This window comes from Coturnix japonica, unplaced genomic scaffold (genome assembly GCF_054131305.1).
Source record: "Coturnix japonica strain WE unplaced genomic scaffold, WE-NBRP24 Scf072, whole genome shotgun sequence".
NCBI classification, from domain to species: domain Eukaryota; kingdom Metazoa; phylum Chordata; class Aves; order Galliformes; family Phasianidae; genus Coturnix; species Coturnix japonica.
In genome coordinates this window covers 465,879-483,611 of record NW_028188975.1, presented here as the reverse complement: position 1 = coordinate 483,611, position 17,733 = coordinate 465,879, and the positions used below count along the sequence as shown (strand labels likewise).

At 54.5% G+C, this 17,733-nt stretch overlaps 1 protein-coding gene across 3 annotated transcripts in view; it reads right to left on the bottom strand.

The window, feature by feature from the left end:
* LOC107307491 (GPI-anchor transamidase component GPAA1) overlaps positions 1 to 17,495 on the bottom strand; it is a 34,072-nt gene extending 16,577 nt beyond the window's left edge. Inside the window, exons 1-3 of one of the 3 annotated variants that reach the window (XM_085533967.1) lie at positions 17,361 to 17,495; positions 11,227 to 11,359; positions 6,845 to 7,018 (exon numbers count right to left, since the gene is read on the bottom strand). In XM_085533967.1, the coding sequence (XP_085390093.1) occupies positions 6,845 to 7,018; positions 11,227 to 11,300 (248 nt within the window). In that variant the 5' untranslated portion in view covers positions 11,301 to 11,359; positions 17,361 to 17,495. The remainder of the gene's footprint in view (positions 1 to 6,844; positions 7,019 to 11,226; positions 11,360 to 17,360) is intronic. The other 2 variants (XM_085533969.1, XM_085533966.1) reach the window with 2 other exon arrangements.
* Between the last annotated feature and the right edge of the window lie 238 nt (positions 17,496 to 17,733).

Here is a 17,733-nt window from a genome sequence, read left to right as displayed (position 1 = left end):
GACCCACACAGACCCACATGGTGCGCTGCAACCACTGCTCCGGCATCCCGCTATGGGGCAACATAGGGGTCAGACCCACATGGACCCATAGAGACCCATAGAGACCCACATAGACCCACATAGACCCACAAAGACCCACACATACCCATATAGACCCACATCAACCCATATAGACCAACATGGACCCACATAGACCCACATAGACCCATATAGACCCACATGGACCCATATAGACCCACACAGACCCATATAGACCCATAGAGACCCACATAGACCCACATAGACCCACATAGACCCACATAGACCCACATGGTGCGCTGCAACCACTGCACCGGCATCCCGCTATGGGGCAATAAAGGGGTCAGACCCACATGGACCCACATGGACCCATAGAGACCCACATAGACCCACATAGACCCACATGGTGCACTGCAACCACTGCACCGGCATCCCGCTATGGGGCAACATAGGGGTCAGACCCACATGGACCCATATAGACCCATATAGACCCATATAGACCCACATAGACCCACATAGACCCACATAGACCCACATAGACCCACATAGACCCACATAGACACACATGGTGCACTGCAACCACTGCACCGGCATCCCGCTATGGGGCAACATAGGGGTCAGACCCACATGGACCCATAGAGACCCACATGGACCCATATAGACCCACACAGACCCACATAGACCCACATAGACCCACATGGTGCGCTGCAACCACTGCACCGGCATCCCGCTATGGGGCAATAAGGGGGTCAGACCCACATGGACCCACATGGACCCATATAGACCCATATAGACCCACATAGACCCACATAGACCCACAGGGACCCATATTGACCCACATAGACCCACAGGGACCCACAGGGACCCATATAGACCCATATAGACCCACAAAGACCCACATGGACCCACATGGACCCATATAGACCCACACAGACCCACATAGACCCATATAGACCCACATGGACCCACATGGACCCACACGGACCCATACAGACCCACATGGACCTACACATACCCATATAGACCCACATGGACCCATATAGACCCACACAGACACATATAGACCCACAAAGACCCACATAGACCCACATAGATCCATACAGACCCATATAGACCCACATAGATCCATATAGACCCACACGGACCCATATAAACCCACATAGACCCATATAGACCCCCACTGCCACCTCATAGACCCCCACAGACCCCCATCACCACCCCATAGACCCCCATTGCCACCTCGTAGACCCCCATAGCCACTCCATAGACCCCCATTGCCACCCCATAGACCCCCACAGACCCCCATCACCACCCCATAGACCCCCATTGCCACCTCGTAGACCCCCATAGATCCCATAGCCACCCCATAGAACCCCCATTGCCATCTCATAGACCCCCATAGACCCCATAGCCACCCCATAGAACCCCAATTGACACCCCATAGCCACCCCATAGACCCCTATTATCAACCCACAGACCCCCATAAACCCACATTGTTACCCCATAGACCCTCATAGCCACCCCATATCTCACCCCGCGGCCTGTCTGTGCTTGCTGAACACACTGCCACCCCATAGACCCCCACTGCTTCCCCACAGACCCCCATTGCCGCCCCATAGACCCCATTGCCACCCCACAGACCCCCATTACCACCCCATAGACCCCCACAGATCCCCATCGCCACCCCATAGACCCCCACAGACCCCCACTGCTACCCCATAGCCACCCCATAGACCCCCACAGATCCCCATCGCCACCCCATAGACCCCCACAGACCCCCACTGCTACCCCACAGCCACCCCATAGACCCCCATAGACCTGCATTGCCACCCCATAGACCCCCATTTCCACCCCATAGACACCATCACCACCCCATAGACCCCCACAGACTTGCATAGACCCCCATAGCCACCCCATGGAGTCCCACAGCCACCCCATAGACCCCCATAGCCACCCCACAGACCCCCACTGCCACCCCATAGACCCCCATAGCCACCCCACAGACCCCCACTGCCACCCCATAGACCCCCATAGCCACTCCACAGACCCCCATTGCCACCCCATAGACCCCCACTGCCACCCCATAGACCCCCATAGCCACCCCACAGACCCCCATTGCCACCCCATAGACCCCCACTGCCACCCCATAGACCCCCATTGCCACCCCATAGACCCCAATTGCCACCCCATAGACCCCCACATACCCCCATCACCACCCCATAGACCCCCATTGCCACCCCATAGACTCCCATTGCCACCCCATAGACCCCAATTGCCACCCCATAGAACCCCACATACCCCCATCACCACCCCATAGACCCCCATTGCCACCCCATAGACCCCAATTGCCACCCCATAGACCCCCACATACCCCCATCACCACCCCATAGACCCCCATTGCCACCTCATAGACCCCCACAGACCCCCATAGCCACCCCACAGACCCCCATAGCCACCCCATATCCCCCCATATCTCACCCCATAGACCCCATATCTCACCCTATAGACCCCATATCCCCCCTATCTCACCCCATAGACCCCCATAGACCCCATACACCCCCATATCTCACCCCATAGATCCCCATAGACCCCATATCCCCCCATATCTCACCCCATAGACCCCATATCTCACCCTATAGACCCCATATCCCCCCTATCTCACCCCACAGACCCCCATAGACCCCATACACCTCCATATCTCACCCCATAGATCCCCATAGGCCCCATATCTCACCCCATAGACCCCATATCTCACCCTATAGACCCCATATCCCCCCTATCTCACCCCGCAGCCTGTCTGTGCTTGCTGAAATGGCTGCCACCCCATAGACCCCATATCCCCCCATATCTCACCCCATAGACCCCCATAGACCCCATATCTCACCCCATAGATCCCCATAGACCCCATATCCCCCCATATCTCACCCCATAGACCCCCATAGACCCCATATACCCCCATATATCACCCCATAGATCCCCATAGACCCCATACCCCCCCATATCTCACCCCATAGACCCCCATAGACCCCATATACCCCCATATCTCACCCCATAGACCACCATAGACCCCATATCCCCCCATATCTCACCCCATAGACCTCCATAGACCCCATATCCCCCCATATCTCACCCCACAGACCACCATAGACCCCATATCTCACCCCATAGACGCCCATAGACCCCTATTAACACCCCATATCCCCCATATCTCACCCCATATCCCATATGTATCTCACCCCGCAGCCAGTCTGTGCTTGCTGAACTGGCTGCCACCCCATAGACCCCCATATCTCACCCCATAGACCCCCATACCCCATACCCCCTATCTCACCCCACAGCCTGTCTGTGCTTGCTGAACTGGCTGCCACCCCATAGACCCCCATAGACCCCCATTAACACCCCATAGACCCCCATATCCCCCCATATCTCACCCCATATCCCCCATATCTCACCCCATATCCCCCCATATCCCCCATAGACCCCATACGTACCTCACCCCGCAGCCTGTCTGTGCTTGCTGACCTGGCTGCCACCCCATATACCCCATATCTCACCCCATAGACCCCATATCCCCCATATCTCACCCCATATCCCCCATATCTCACCCCATATCCCCCCATATCCCCCATACCCCATATGTATCTCACCCCGCAGCCTGTCTGTGCTTGCTGAACTGGCTGCCACCCCATAGACCCCCATATCTCACCCCATAGACCCCATATCCCCCCATATCTCACCCCATAGATCCCCATAGACCCCATACCCCCCATATCTCACCCCATATCCCCCCATATCCCCCATACCCCCTATCTCACCCTGCAGCCTGTCTGTGCTTGCTGAACTGGCTACCATCCCATAGACCCCATATCTCACCCCATAGACCCCCATATCCCCTATATCCCCCCATACCCCATACCCCCTATCTCATCCTGCAGCCTGTCTGTTCTTGCTGAACTGGCTGCCACCCCATATCCCTCATATCTCACCCCATATCCCCCCATATCCCATAGACCCCATATCCCCCCATATCTCACCCCACAGACCCCATAGACCCCATATCTCACCCCATAGACCCCATAGACCCCATATCCCATACCCCATATGTATCTCACCCCGCAGCCTGTCTGTGCTTGCTGAACTGGCTGCCACCCCATAGACCCCATATCTCACCCCATAGACCCCCATATCTCACCCCATATCCCCCATATCTCACCCCATATCCCCCACATCCCCCCATATCTCACCCCATATACCCCATATCTCACCCCATATCCCCCATATCTCACCCCATATCCCCCCATATCTCACCCCATAGACCCCATATCCCATATCTCACCCCATATCCCATAGACCCCATATGTATCTCACCCCGCATTGTGCCTGTGCTTGCTGAACTGGCTGCCACCCCATATCCCCCATATCTCACCCCATATCCCCCATATCTCACCCCATAGACCCCATATCCCCCATATCTCACCCCATAGATCCCCATAGACCCCATATCCCCCATATCTCACCCCATATCCCCCATATCTCACCCCATAGACCCCATATCCCCCATATCTCACCCCATATCCCCCATATCTCACCCCATATCCCATATCTCACCCCATAGACCCCATATCTCACCCCATAGACCCCCATAGACCCCATATCCCCCATATCTCACCCCATAGATCCCCATAGACCCCATATCTCACCCCATAGACCCCATATCCCCCCCATATCTCACCCCATATCCCCCCTATCTCACCCCATAGACCCCATATCTCACCCCATAGACCCCCATAGACCCCATATCCCCCATATCTCACCCCATAGATCCCCATAGACCCCATATCTCACCCCATATCCCCCATATCCCCCCCATATCTCACCCCATAGACCCCATATCTCACCCCATATCCCCCCATAGACCCCATATCTCACCCCATATCCCCCATATCCCCCCCATATCTCACCCCATAGACCCCATATCTCACCCCATATCCCCCCATAGACCCCATATCTCACCCCATATCCCCCCATATCCCCCATATCTCACCCCATAGACCCCATATCCCCCATATCTCACCCCATATCCCCCATATCTCACCCCATATCCCCCATATCCCCCATATCTCACCCCATATCCCCCCACATCCCCCATATCTCACCCCATAGACCCCATATCCCCCCATATCCCCCATATCTCACCCCCTAGACCCCCTAGACCCCATATCCCCCCCATATCTCACCCCATATCCCATATCTCACCCCATACACCCCATATCTCACCCCATATCCCCCCATAGACCCCATATCTCACCCCATATCCCCCATATCCCCCCATATCCCATATCTCACCCCATATCCCATATCTCACCCCATATCCCCACATATCCCCCCCATATGTCACCCCATATCCCTCCCATATCTCACCCCATATCCCCCCCAAATCTCACCCCATATACCCCATATCCCCCCCATATCTCACCCCATAGACCCCATATCCCCCATATCTCACCCCATATCCCCCCATATCTCACCCCATATACCCCATATCTCACCCCATATCCCCCATATCTCACCCCATAGACCCCATATCTCCCATATCTCCCCCCATATCCCCCCATGTCCCCCCATAGACCCCATATCTCACCCCATATCCCCCATATCTCACCCCATAGATCCCCATAGACCCCATATCTCACCCCATAGACCCCATATCCCCCCCATATCTCACCCCATATCCCCCATATCTCACCCCATAGACCCCATATCCCCCCCATATCTCACCCCATATCCCCCATATCTCACCCCATAGATCCCCATAGACCCCATATCTCACCCCATAGACCCCATATCCCCCATATTTTACCCCACATCCCCCATATCTCACCCCATAGATCCCCATAGACCCCATATCCCCCCATATCTCACCCCATATCCCCCCATATCTCACCCCATATCTCACCCCATATACCCCATATCTCACCCCATAGACCCCATATCCCCCATATCTCACCCCATATCCCCCCATATTCCCCCATAGACCCCATATCTCACCCCATATCACCCCATATCCCCCCATAGACCCCATATCCCCCCATATCTCACCCCATATCCCCCCATATCTCACCCCATATCCCCCCATATCCCCCATATCTCACCCCATAGACCCCATATCCCCCATATTTTACCCCATATCCCCCCATATCTCACCCCATAGACCCCATATCCCCCCATATCTCACCCCATAGACCCCACACCCCCCATATCTCACCCCATAGATCCCCATAGACCCCATATCCCCCATATCTCACCCCATATCCCCCCATATCCCCCATATCCCATATCTCACCCCATAGATCCCCATAGACCCCATATCTCACCCCATAGACCCCATATCCCCCCCATATCTCACCCCATATCCCCCATATCTCACCCCATATCCCCCATATCTCACCCCATATCCCCCCTATCTCACCCCATAGTCCCCATATCTCACCCCATAGATCCCCATAGACCCCATATCCCCCATATCTCACCCCATAGATCCCCATAGACCCCATATCTCACCCCATAGACCCCATATCCCCCATATCTCACCCCATATCCCCCCTATCTCACCCCATATCCCCCATATCTCACCCCATATCCCCCCATATCCCCCATATCTCACCCCATATCCCCCATATCTCACCCCATATCCCCCCATATCCCCCATATCTCACCCCATATCCCCCATATCTCACCCCATATCCCCCGTATCCCCCCATATCCCCCATATCTCACCCCATACCCCATATCTCACCCCATAGACCCCACAGACCCCATATCTCACCCCACATTGTGCCTGTGCTTGCTGAACTCTCTGCTGTACGTGGCCGCGTTGTTCCCGTGCTGGAACTTCTCGTCCACCATCGTGGAACCCAAAGCGTTCTCAGATAGAGAACTGCGGGGGGACAGGGCAGGGAGAGACAGGAACCAGCACAGCCCCACCAGGTAACATAGGGAGCTATGGGAGATATAGGGTTATATAGGGTATATGGGGTTATAGGGGGTATATGGGGTTATAGGGGGGATATGGGGGGGTATATGGGGTTATAGGGGGTATATGGGGGGTATATGGGGTTATAGGGGGTATATGGGGGGGTATATGGGGTTATAGGGGGGATATGGGGGGGTATATGGGGTTATAGGGGGTATATGGGGGGGTATATGGGGTTATAGGGGGGATATGGGGTTATAGGGGGATATGGGGTTATAGGGGTATATGGGGTTATAGGGGGGATATGGGGTTATAGGGGATATATGGGGTTATAGGGGGTATATGGGGTTATAGGGGGTATATGGGGTTATAGGGGGGATATGGGGTTATAGGGGTGATATGGGGTTATAGGGGGGATATGGGGTTATAGGGGGGATATGGGGTTATAGGGGGGATATGGGGTTATAGGGGGTATATGGGGTTATATGGGGTATATGGGGTTATAGGGGGGATATGGGGATATAGGGGGGATATGGGGTTATAGGGGGGATATGGGGTTATAGGGGGGATATGGGGTTCTCAGATAGAGAACTGTGGGGGGACAGGGCAGGGAGAGACAGGAACCAGCACAGACCAACCAGGTAACATAGGGAGCTATGGGGAGATATAGGGTTATATAGGGTATATGGGGTTATATGGGGTATATGGGGTTATAGGGGGTATATGGGGTTATAGGGGTATATGGGGTTATAGGGGGGATATGGGGTTATAGGGGGGATATGGGGTTATATAGGGTATATGGGGTTATGGGGGGATATGGGGTTCTCAGATAGAGAACTGCGGGGGGACAGGGCGGGGAGGGACAGGAACCAGCACAGACCAACCAGGTAACATAGGGAGCTATGGGAGATATAGGGGGTATATGGGTATATGGGGGGATATGGGGTTATAGGGGGTATATGGGGGGGTATATGGGGTTATAGGGGGGATATGGGGTTCTCAGATAGAGAACTGCGGGGGGACAGGGCAGGGAGAGACAGGAACCAGCACAGCCCAACCAGGTAACATAGGGAGCTATGGGAGATATAGGGTTATATAGGGTATATGGGGTTATAGGGGGGATATGGGGTTATAGGGGGGATATGGGGTTATAGGGGGGATATGGGGTTATAGGGGGGATATGGGGTTATAGGGGGGATGTGGGGTTACAGGGGGGATATGGGGTTATAGGGGGGATATGGGGTTATATAGGGTATATGGGGTTATAGGGGGGATATGGGGTTATAGGGGGGATATGGGGTTATAGGGGGGATATGGGGTTATAGGGGGGATATGGGGTTATAGGGGGGATGTGGGGTTACAGGGGGGATATGGGTTTATGGGGGGGATATGGGTTTATGGGGGGGATATGGGGTTATAGGGGATATATGGGGTTATAGGGGGGATATGGGGTTATAGGGGGGATATGGGGTTATAGGGGGGATATGGGGTTATAGGGGGGATATGGGGTTATAGGGGGGATATGGGGTTATAGGGGTATATGGGGTTATAGGGGTATATGGGGTTATAGGGGGGATATGGGGTTATAGGGGGGTATATGGGGTTATAGGGGGATATGGGGTTATAGGGTATATGGGGTTATAGGGGGGATATGGGGTTATAGGGGTATATGGGGTTATAGGGGTATATGGGGTTATAGGGGGGATATGGGGTTATAGGGGGGTATATGGGGTTATAGGGGGATATGGGGTTATAGGGGGGATATGGGGTTATAGGGGATATGGGGTTATAGGGAGGATATGGGGTTATAGGGGATATGGGGTTATAGGGGGGATATGGGGTGATAGGGGGGATATGGGTTATAGGGGGGATATGGGTTATAGGGGGGATATGGGTTATAGGGGGGATATGGGGTTATAGGGGGGATATGGGTTATAGGGGGGATATGGGTTATAGGGGGGATATGGGGTTATAGGGGGGATATGGGGTTATGGGGGGGATATGGGGTTATGGGGGGGATATGGGGTTATAGGGGGGATATGGGGTTATAGGGGGGTATATGGGGTTATAGGGGGGATATGGGGTTATGGGGGGGATATGGGGTTATGGGGGGGATATGGGGTTATAGGGGGGATATGGGGTTCTCAGATAGAGAACTGCGGGGGGACAGGGACGGCAGGGACAGGAACCAGCACATCCCAACCAGGTAACATAGGGAGCTATGGGGAGATATAGGGTTATATGGGGAGATATAGGGCTGTTATAGGGTATATGGGGTTATAGGGGGGATATGGGGTTATAGGGGGGATATGGGGGGATATATAGGGTTATAGGGGTATATGGGGGGATTTATGGGGTTATAGGGGGTATATGGGGTTATAGGGGGGATATGGGGTTATAGGGGGGATATGGGGGGGTATATGGGGTTATAGGGGGGATATGGGGGGAAATATGGGGTTATAGGGGGGATATGGGGTTATAGGGGGGGATATGGGGTTGTAGGGGGGATATGGGGTTGTAGGGGGGATATGGGGTTGTAGGGGGGATATGGGGTTATAGGGGGGATATGGGGTTATAGGGGGGATATGGGGTTATAGGGGGATATGGGGTTATAGGGGTATATGGGGTTATAGGGGTATATGGGGTTATAGGGGTATATGGGGTAATAGGGGGGATATGGGGTTATAGGGGGGATATGGGGTTATAGGGGGGATATGGGGTTATAGGGGGATATGAGGTTATATGGGGTTATATGGGGTTATAGGGGGGATATGGGTTTATAGGGGGGATATGAGGTTATAGGGGGGATATGGGGTTATAGGGGGGATATGGGGTTATAGGGGGGATATGGGGTTATAGGGGGTAGATGGGGTTATATGGGGTTATATGGGGTTATAGGGGGGATATGGGGTTATAGGGGGGTATATGGGGTTATAGGGGGGATATGGGGTTATAGGGGGGGATACGGGGTTATAGGGGGGATATGGGGTTATAGGGGGTGTATGGGGACAGTGCAGGGAGGGACAGGAACCAGCACAGACCCACTGCATAACATAGGGCACTATGGGGAGATATGGGGGCTATGGGGTTATAGGGGGTATATGGAGAGATATAGGGGGGTATATGGGGTTATAGGGGTGTATATGGGGAGTATATGGGGGGTTATAGGGTATAGGGGGAGTTATGGGGTATGGGGGGTTATGGGGGCTATGGGGTATTGAGACAGTTATGGGGTCGAGGATGGGTATTGGGGGGGGTAATGCGGTATAGGGGCGTTATAGGGTATGGGGGGGTAATAGGGTAAAACGGGGTAATGGGGTATAGGGGGCTAATGGGGTATAGGGGGATTATGGGGTATAGGGGGATTATGGGGTATAGGGGGGTTATGGGGTATAGGGGGGTTATGGGGTATAGGGGGGTTATGGGGTATAGAGGGGTTATGGGGGGGGGATTATGGGCTATAGGGGGGTTATGGGGTACAGGGGGGTAATGGGGTATAGGGGGGTTATGGGGTATAGGGGGATTATGGGGAATAGGGGGATTATGGGGTATAGGGGGATTATGGGGTATAGGGGGATAATGGGGAATAGGGGGATTATGGGGTATAGGGGGATTATGGGGTATAGGGGGGTTATGGGGTACAGGGGGATAATGGGGAATAGGGGGATTATGGGGTATAGGGGGATTATGGGGTATAGGGGGGTTATGGGGTACAGGGGGATAATGGGGAATAGGGGGATTATGGGGTATAGGGGGATTATGGGGTATAGGGGGGTTATGGGGTATAGGGGGATTATGGGGTATAGGGGGATTATGGGGTATAGGGGGGTTATGGGGTATAGGGGGGTTATGGGGTATAGGGGGGTTATGGGGTATAGGGGGATTATGGGGTATAGCGGGGGTTATGGGGGTATAGGTGGGTTATGGGGTATAGGGGGATTATGGGGTATAGGGGGGTAATGGGGTATAGGGGGATTATGGGGTATAGGGGGGTAATGGGGTATAGGGGGATTATGGGGTAATGGGGGGGGTTATGGGGTATAGGGGGGTTATGGGGTATAGGGGGATTATGGGGTATAGGGGGGTAATGGGGTATAGGGGGGTAATGGGGTATAGGGGGGTAATGGGGGGGGATTATGGGGTCCAGTGGTGCTTATGGGGTGGTGTGGGGTGGGCATATGGGGTCATATAGGGATGAGCGGGAGCATATGGGGCCGTATGGGGTGGTGACGCACCATAGGGGCACATTGAAGCGCTGTAGGATGTGGGACAGCACACGGCGACACTGCGGGTCCGACAGCAGCCCCATAGCGGCACTTATGGGGCACGGCAACACTCAGCCCCACAGGGAACCCCTCTGCCCCACAGCTGAGGGGAGATGGAGTTCAGCACCCCATAAGTGAGACCTGCCCCACACCCACAGACCCCATAACCACCCCACAGACCCCATTACTGCCCCACAGACCCCATAACCACCCCACAGACCCCATAACTGCCCCACAGACCCCATAACCACCCCACAGACCCCATTACTGCCCCACAGACCCCATAACCACCCCACAGACCCCATAACCACCCCACAGACCCCATAACCACCCCACAGACCCCATTCCTGCCCCACAGACCCCATAACCACCCCACAGACCCCATAACTGCCCCACAGACACCACACCCACAGACCCTATTCCTGCCCCACATGCCCTATATCCACCCGATACCCACAGACCCTATTCCTGCCCCACATGCCCTATATCCACCCGATACCCACAGACCCTATTCCTGCCCCACATGCCCTATATCCACCCGATACCCACAGACCCTATTCCTGCCCCTCAGGCCCTATATCCACCCCATACCCACAGACCCTACTCCTGCCCCACAGGCCCTATATCCACCCCATACCCACAGACCCCATATCCACCCCCATATGGGAACCCCTCTGCCCCACAGCTGAGGGGAGACGGAGTTCAGTGCCCCATAAGTGAGACCAGCCCCACACCCACAGACCCCATAACCACCCCACAGACCCCATTCCTGCCCCACAGACCCCATTCCTGCCCCACACCCACACACCCCATAGCCACACTTATGGGGCACGGCGCCACTCAGCCCCACGGGGAACCCCCCTGCCCCACAGCTGAGGGGAGACGGAGTTCAGCACCCCATAAGTGAGACCTGCCCCACACCCACAGACCCCATAACCACCCCACAGACCCCATAACCACCCCACAGGCCCCATAACCACCCCACAGGCCCCATAACCACCCCACAGACCCCATAACCACCCCACAGGCCCCATAACCACCCCACAGGCCCCATAACCACCCCACAGACCCCATTCCTGCCCCACAGACCCCATTCCTGCCCCACAGACACCACACCCACAGACCCTATTCCTGCCCCACAGGCCCTATATCCACCCCATACCCACAGACCCCATATCCACCCCACAAACCCCACACCCACCCCATACCCACAGACCCCATATCTGCCCCACAGACCCCATATCTACCCCACACCCACAACCCCATAGCGACACCTATGGGGCACGGAGCTCCTCAGCCCATAAGGGAACCCCTCTGCCCCACAGCTGAGGGGAGACAGAGTTCAGCACCCCATAAGTGAGACCTGCCCCACACCCACAGACCCCATAACCACCCCACAGACCCCATAACCACCCCACAGACCCCATTCCTGCCCCACAGACCCCATAACCACCCCACAGACCCCATTCCTGCCCCACAGACCCCATAACCACCCCACAGACCCCATAACCACCCCACAGACCCCATTCCTGCCCCACAGACCCCATAACCGCCCCACAGGCCCCATTCCTGCCCCACAGACCCCATTCCTGCCCCACAGACCCCATAACCACCCCACAGACCCCATAACCACCCCACAGACCCCATTCCTGCCCCACAGACCCCATAACCGCCCCACAGGCCCCATTCCTGCCCCACAGACCCCATTCCTGCCCCACAGACCCCATTCCTGCCCCACAGACCCCATAACCACCCCACAGACCCCATTCCCACCCTATATGCCCCTCACTGACCCCATACCCATCCCATATACCCCACACAGACCCCATGCCCACCCCATATGTCCCATAAAGACACCATCCCTGCCCCATGTTCCCCACAGACCCCATACCTGCCCCATAAGTCTTATACAGACCCCATACCCGCCCCATACAGACCCCATACCCGCCCCTTAAGTCCCACACAGACTCCATAGCCACCCCACACAGACCCCATACCTGCCCCACATGTCCCCCACTGACCCCATACCCGCCCCATATATCCCACAGACCCCATGCCCACCCCATAGACCACACAGACCCCATACAAACCCCATAGACCCCATACAGACCCCATATCCCCCATAGACCCCATAGACCCCATACAGACCCCATATCCCCCATAGACCCCATAGACCCCATACAGACCCCATACAGACCCCATATATCCCCCATATCCCCCATACAGACCCCATATATCCCCCATACAGACCCCATATATCCCCCATACCGACCCCATATATCCCCCATATCCCCCATATATCCCCCATACCGACCCCATATATCCCCCATATCCCCCATATATCCCCCATATATCCCCCATACCGACCCCATATATCCCCCATATCCCCCATATATCCCCCATACAGACCCCATATATCCCCCATATATCCCCCATACAGACCCCATATCACCCATAGACCCCATAGACCCCATATATCCCCCATATCCCTCACAGACCCCATATATCCCCCATATAGACCCCATATCCCCCATAGACCCCATACAGACCCCATATCCCCTATAGACCCCATAGACCCCATACAGACCCCATATCCCCCATAGACCCCATATATCCCCCATAGACCCCATATATCCCCCATAGACCCCATACAGACCCCATATCCCCCATAGACCCCATACAGACCCCATATATCCCCCATAGACCCCATACAGACCCCATATATCCCCCATAGACCCCATACAGACCCCATATATCCCCCATAGACCCCATACAGACCCCATATATCCCCCATAGACTCCCCCATAGACCCCATATATCCCCCATAGACCCCATACAGACCCCATATATCCCCCATAGACTCCCCCATAGACCCCATATATCCCCCATAGACCCCATACAGACCCCATATATCCCCCATAGACCCCATACAGACCTCATACAGACCCCATATATCCCCCATAGACTCCCCCATAGACCCCATATATCCCCCATAGACCCCACAGACCCCATATATCCCCCATACAGACCCCATACAGACCCCATATATCCCCCATACAGACCCCATATATCCCCCATAGACCCCATACAGACCCCATACAGACCCCATATATCCCCCATATCCCTCATAGACCCCATACAGACCCCATATATCCCCCATATCCCCCATAGACCCCATACAGACCCCATATATCCCCCATACAGACCCCATATATCCCCCATATATCCCCCATACAGACCCCATATATCCCCCATACAGACCCCATATATCCCCCATACAGACCCCATATATCCCCCATATATCCCCCATACAGACCCCATATATCCCCCATAGACCCCATATATCCCCCACAGACCCCACAGACCCCATATATCCCCCATAGACCCCATATATCCCCCATACAGACCCCATATATCCCCCATACAGACCCCATATATCCCCCATAGACCCCATATATCCCCCATATATCCCCCATACAGACCCCATATATCCCCCATACAGACCCCATATATCCCCCATACAGACCCCATATATCCCCCACAGACCCCACAGACCCCATATATCCCCCATATCCCCCATAGACCCCATATATCCTCCATAGACCCCATACAGACCCCACATATCCCCCATATCCCCCATAGACCCCATATATCCCCCACAGACCCCATATATCCCCCATAGACCCCACAGACCCCATATATCCCCCATACAGACCCCATAGACCCCATATATCCCCCATATCCCCCATAGACCCCATACAGACCCCATATATCCCCCATAGACCCCATAAAGACCCCATATATCCCCCATAGACCCCATACAGACCCCATATATCCCCCATATATCCCCCATAGACCCCATACAGACCCCATATATCCCCCATAGACCCCATACAGACCCCATACAGACCCCATACAGACCCCATAGACCCCATATATCCCCCATACAGACCCCATACAGACCCCATACAGACCCCATATATCCCCCATAGACCCCATACAGACCCCATACAGACCCCATACAGACCCCATAGACCCCATATATCCCCCATACAGACCCCATACAGACCCCATACAGACCCCATATATCCCCCACATCCCCCATAGACCCCATACAGACCCCATATATCCCCCATATCCCCCATAGACCCCATACAGACCCCATATATCCCCCATACAGACCCCATAGACCCCATACAGACCCCATATATCCCCCATATCCCCCATAGACCCCATACAGACCCCATAGACCCCATATATCCCCCATACAGACCCCATATATCCCCCATAGACCCCATACAGACCCCATAGACCCCATATATCCCCCATAGACCCCATACAGACCCCATAGACCACATATATCCCCCATACAGACCCCATATATCCCCCATAGACCCCATACAGACCCAATAGACCCCATATATCCCCCATACAGACCCCATATATCCCCCATAGACCCCATATATCCCCCATACAGACCCCATAGACCCCATATATCACCCATACAGACCCCATATATCCCCCATAGACCCCATATATCCCCCATACAGACCCCATAGACCCCATATATCCCCCATACAGACCCCATAGACCCCATATATCCCCCATACAGACCCCATACAGACCCCATATATCCCCCATACAGACCCCATATATCCCCCATACAGACCCCATACAGACCCCATATATCCCCCATACAGACCCCATATATCCCCCATACAGACCCCATATATTCCCCTATACAGACCCCATATATCCCCCATACAGACCCCATACAGACCCCATATATCCCCCATATCCCCCACAGACCCCATATATCCCCCATACAGACCCCATATATCCCCCATACAGACCCCATAGACCCCATACAGACCCCATATATCCCCCATACAGACCCCATATATCCCCCATATCCCCCATATATCCCCCATATCCCCCATATATCCCCCATACAGACCCCATAGACCCCATATATCCCCCATACAGACCCCATATATCCCCCATATCCCCCACAGACCCCATATATCCCCCATAGTCCCCATAGTCCCCATATATCCCCCATACAGACCCCATAGTCCCCATATATCCCCCATACAGACCCCATATATCCCCCATACAGACCCCATATATCCCCCATACAGACCCCATATATCCCCCATAGACCCCATATATCCCCCATACAGACCCCATATATCCCCCATACAGACCCCATACAGACCCCATATATCCCCCATATCCCCCATAGACCCCATACAGACCCCATATATCCCCCATAGACCCCATATATCCCCCATAGACCCCATATATCCCCCATAGACCCCATATATCCCCCATATCCCCCATATATCCCCCATACAGACCCCATAGACCCCATAGACCCCATACAGACCCCATATATCCCCCATAGACCCCATATATCCCCCATAGACCCCATATATCCCCCATATCCCCCATATATCCCCCATACAGACCCCATAGACCCCATAGACCCCATACAGACCCCATATATCCCCCATAGACCCCATATATCCCCCATAGACCCCATATATCCCCCATAGACCCCATATATCCCCCATATCCCCCATATATCCCCCATACAGACCCCATAGACCCCATAGACCCCATACAGACCCCATATATCCCCCATAGACCCCATATATCCCCCATACAGACCCCATAGACCCCATAGACCCCATACAGACCCCATATATCCCCCATAGACCCCATATATCCCCCATAGACCCCATATATCCCCCATAGACCCCATATATCCCCCATATCCCCCATATATCCCCCATACAGACCCCATAGACCCCATACAGACCCCATATATCCCCCATAGACCCCATATATCCCCCATAGACCCCATATATCCCCCATATCCCCCATATATCCCCCATACAGACCCCATAGACCCCATAGACCCCATACAGACCCCATATATCCCCCATAGACCCCATATATCCCCCATACAGACCCCATAGACCCCATAGACCCCATACAGACCCCATATATCCCCCATAGACCCCATATATCCCCCATAGACCCCATATATCCCCCATAGACCCCATATATCCCCCATAGACCCCATATATCCCCCATACCCACTCCCACCGCCGCCCCCCGGAACCGCTCTGTCCGTGCGGAGCGCCTCGGAACCCTCTGCGCATGCCCATGGGGCGGGACTTCCGGTACGGAGCGGATGTGGGGGCGGGGCTGGGAATGGAGCCGCGATCGCGAGACTTTATGGACCTTCCAGGACCTTACAGCCCCATTTACTCTCTATTGCCCTTCCAGGACCCTTCATTTACTCTCTATTGCCCTTCCAGGACCCTTCATTTACTCTCTATGGCCCTTCCAGGACCCTTCATTTACTCTCTATTGCCCTTCCAGGACCTTACAACCCCATTTACTCTCTATTGACCTTTCAGGACCCTTCATTTTCTCTCTATTGACCTTCCAGGACCTTCAACCCCA